The sequence below is a fragment of the Ursus arctos genome, unplaced genomic scaffold, assembly GCF_023065955.2.
Source record: "Ursus arctos isolate Adak ecotype North America unplaced genomic scaffold, UrsArc2.0 scaffold_22, whole genome shotgun sequence".
Classification (NCBI taxonomy): domain Eukaryota; kingdom Metazoa; phylum Chordata; class Mammalia; order Carnivora; family Ursidae; genus Ursus; species Ursus arctos.
The window spans coordinates 19,050,357-19,054,175 of record NW_026622897.1 but is presented as its reverse complement, the minus strand read 5'-3'; the positions used below and the strand labels follow the sequence as shown (position 1 = coordinate 19,054,175).

The following is a 3,819-nucleotide window of genomic DNA, read 5'->3' as shown; positions in this document are numbered from 1 at the left end:
AGTGAACTTTAATCAAATTCAGCGATGCTTTCTTTTGTTTGATCTGTTTGCTCTTATATATATCCCTTGTGAATTTTTTAGTTCAGATATTGTATTCTTCATCTCCATGATTTCTGCTTAATACTTTTTTAAAAAGAATTTATTTATTTATTTATTTATTTATTTATTTATTTATTTATTTATTTAAGAGAGAGAGAGAGAGAGAGAACTAGAGATAGAACACAAATGGTGGGGAGGGGTAGAGGGAGAATCAGAGTCTGCTGAGCAGGGAGCCTGATCCCAGGACCTTGAGATCAGGATCTGAGCCTAAGGCCAGCTCTTAACCAACTGACCCACCCATGCACCCCGTTTAATACTTCTGGGTTTTCTGTCTCCATGTTGCAATTTCCTTTGGTTTGTGTGTTGTTCTCTGACTCCAGTGAGCATCTTTATGATAGTTATTGTAATTCTCTGTCAGGTAAGTCACATATTTTCATTTCATTAGTGTCCGTTTGTGGAGATTTCTCTTATTCCTTTTTGGAAGTATTTCAACTTGTTTTCGTTTTCATTGACTCTGTGCACTGGTGTCTGCACTTTAGACAAAACACGCATCTGTCCTAACATTCATGGACTCGCCTTGGACTAGAGAAGCTACCAGCAATAAGCCTGGTCAGAGACTTTGCAGGACTCTCAGTTTAGTGCAGTTTAAACCTCTGTCTTTGTTCTTAGTTGCAGGACCTCCTGTATCCCTGTGCCCCCCGCATCCGTAGTGTGCTGCGTTGGGTCTGTGTCCTAATCAAGTAACACTGAAGTCGATTCTCAGGAGCTCACAGATAAGTTGAGTTAGTACACACAGAGTGCACATTTTATCCTCAATAGAGACAAGCTGTAAGAAAGAGGTTTTCAATTGCTTGCTCTATACTGAGGCAGGGGAAGGAGCTCTGGAGACTTCCAGCCCAAACCACGATCTTTTTTTGTGTCTTTCCATGGGCAGTGAGTATGCTGTGCTTGTATCCCGTCTGTTTTCTGACTAGTAGCTAGAATCCAGTCTTCTGGGCACACCTAATAAAGGTTGGGGCATTGGACACATGATGTACTTCTTTTCCTCCCCAGGAGAAGCCAGAAACTGAGGGGTTCTCTCCTAATTTGAAGGCATATGAAAAGAAAAGTGTTACAACAAGAGCATATCTAGGATTTCCCTGGCAGCTCCAATACGACTTGATTCATGCTTGAACTGGAAGCAGGACTACCCTAACTAGTATCTGGATTTCTTACAAAGGGAATCTGTACAGGAAACGTTTCTGAATCAGGGTGTTCATTGAAGGTCGGAGGGTCTAGAGGTTCCTCTTCTGCCTTGTTGCTGACCTGGAAATGGGAATTTATTTTTGGCTCCTCTTTGGTGGATGTTTAATCCCTACAATGGAGGGAAACCTTGAGTAAAGTTTGAGTCCCTAAGGAATTACAGACACATTGTGGTCCTTTGTGTAACTACATCCCCTCAATACCCTATTACACCAGAAACCATTCCCTGTGGAAGAGACTGAGTAAGCTTCTGCCCTGTTTATAACTGAGTACTTTATATCATCACACTCACCTTACGTCTTCTGTGATTTACCAAGTGGCAAAATGATAATAATAAAGGCTGTTAATTTTGGTCTGCTGCTTAAGAGGAAATTGTTATCTGTGGTTCAGAAGGATTTCCAGGGCTCATCAGAAATTACATTTGGGTTGTGTTCTCATAGAATCCAAGGGAGCAAAGCCACAGAGACTAAATCTGCCCTTTCAGGACCACAGGGATAATACTGATAAGGAAGCACTCAGGTGTTCTTGCCTAAGGAAGGTGAGTTTCTGAATTCCATTTAAATTCATGTCTTCCTCACTGACCCATATTGTGAGATAAAATGCCTTGCGATATTGTCAAAAAAATAAATAAATTCATGTCTTCCTTTTGTGTTGCAAGTCCAGGGAACTAACATATGCCTCTTTCTTTCCAGTATTTGCATTCCTCAGACTCAGGTGAAATTGATAGAAGGACCTGTTCTAGAGAAGGGTGGTAGTGCAGGGAAGGTTCAGAGATTATTAGGTTTTAAGGATGCAATTTATTGGTCAGTTCCATGGATGGAACTCTCAGTCTTGTACATTTACAGTTTTTACTCTGTGACATGGGGCAAGAACTTGAACTCCCCAAGACTCTGATCCTTTACGTTTTATTTACAATAATGTTGTTCATTCCTACATCACCAAGTCCAATCCCCATTAGATTGGTGGGGTTGCTGCCTCCATTTTACTGGTTAGGGGAGGGGTCATGTGGTCAAAGAAATGAAATGAGAGAAGGTGATTCTCTCCTGGTCCAATCTTCTTCCTTAATCTTTGGTTTTCACAGCAGTCCTATTGGTGTATGAAGCACTGGCCTTCAGACTGTAGGCCAAGTGTTGAATCTCTTTGCTTATACAGTTTATTAAGTCTCTAATGAGGGGATGTCCAAGTAACTAGATCTATGATAATAGTTGAGCATTTTCTGTGGGTCCAGGGTGGGCTAGTCTCAGACATTCCCAGTACAAACCCAACTCATGTGAGAGGAGTTCTGGTGGGAAATGTTGAATTGTTCTCTGTGTAACTTTTCCTCCTGTGTTCACAGATTCCCTTGGAGAAGAATGACTCCTCTAAATGCTTCCTTTGTTACTGAATTCATTCTTGTGGGGCTAACAGACCTACCAGATCTACAGCTCCCCCTGTTCTGCCTCTTTCTAGTCATGTATATGGTCACTGTGTTGGGAAATTTGTGCTTCATAACTCTAATTGGGCTGAATTCACACCTCCATACCCCCATGTACTATTTCCTCTTCAATTTGTCCTTCATAGACCTCTGTTATTCTTCTGTGTTTACACCCAAAATGCTGATTAACTTCACATCAAAGAAGAATATTATCTCCTACAGGGGATGCATGACCCAGCTGTACTTTTTCTGTTTTTTTGGTGTCTGTGAAGCTTATGTACTGACATCAATGGCCTATGATCGCTATGTGGCCATCTGTAACCCACTTTTGTATAATGTTGTCATGTCCCCTAAAGTGTGTTCCATCCTTATGCTTGGTACATACTTGAAGGCATTTTTGGATGCCATGGCTCACACAGGATGCATGCTGAGACTGACTTTCTGTGACGCAAACACCATCAACCATTATTTGTGTGACATCCTCCCTCTGCTCCAGCTGTCCTGCACCAGCACTTATGTCAATGAACTGGTGGTTTTCATTGTGTTGAGCATCAATGTGATGGTGCCCAGTGTCACCATCTTTGTCTCCTATGGTTTCATCCTCTCCAGCATCCTGCGCGTCAGCTCCACTGAGGGCAGGTCCAAAGCCTTCAGCACCTGCAGTTCTCACATAGTTGCTGTTTCTTTCTTCTTTGGATCAGGTGCATTTATGTATCTTAAACCATCTTCTGCTGGGTCTATGGATGATGGGAAAATCTCTTCTGTCTTTTATACCATCGCAGTTCCCATGATGAACCCTTTCATTTACAGCTTGAGAAACAAGGACATTAAACTTGCCGTGAGAAAAACTTTGAGTAGGAGAATGAATTGATCAGAATCAGTGTCTACCCGTGTAGTTTGTTACACATGGGGATTCTGTGTGTTTAAATAAAATACTTTTAGTGGCAATCTTCTTAGCATTTTTTTCTAATAAGGTAAATGATGTTTGAGTCTCGCAATTTATTTTTAGTCTTTATGATATAGGTCTTCTTCTTTTCCTCACCAATAACATAATATCTTCTCCACCTTTTTGTTCTGTTTAGTAATAGCATTAAGTAATAAACATGTTGTGTCTTTTTTCCCGA

At 41.1% G+C, this 3,819-nt stretch overlaps 1 protein-coding gene across 1 annotated transcript; it reads left to right on the top strand.

The window, feature by feature from the left end:
* Positions 1-2,633: 2,633 nt before the first annotated feature.
* On the top strand, positions 2,634-3,566 carry LOC113259763 (olfactory receptor 145-like). The gene has a single exon (XM_026505259.3). It carries the CDS (start codon positions 2,634-2,636, stop codon positions 3,564-3,566), a length of 933 nt encoding a protein of 310 aa, XP_026361044.3.
* Positions 3,567-3,819: the final 253 nt, after the last annotated feature.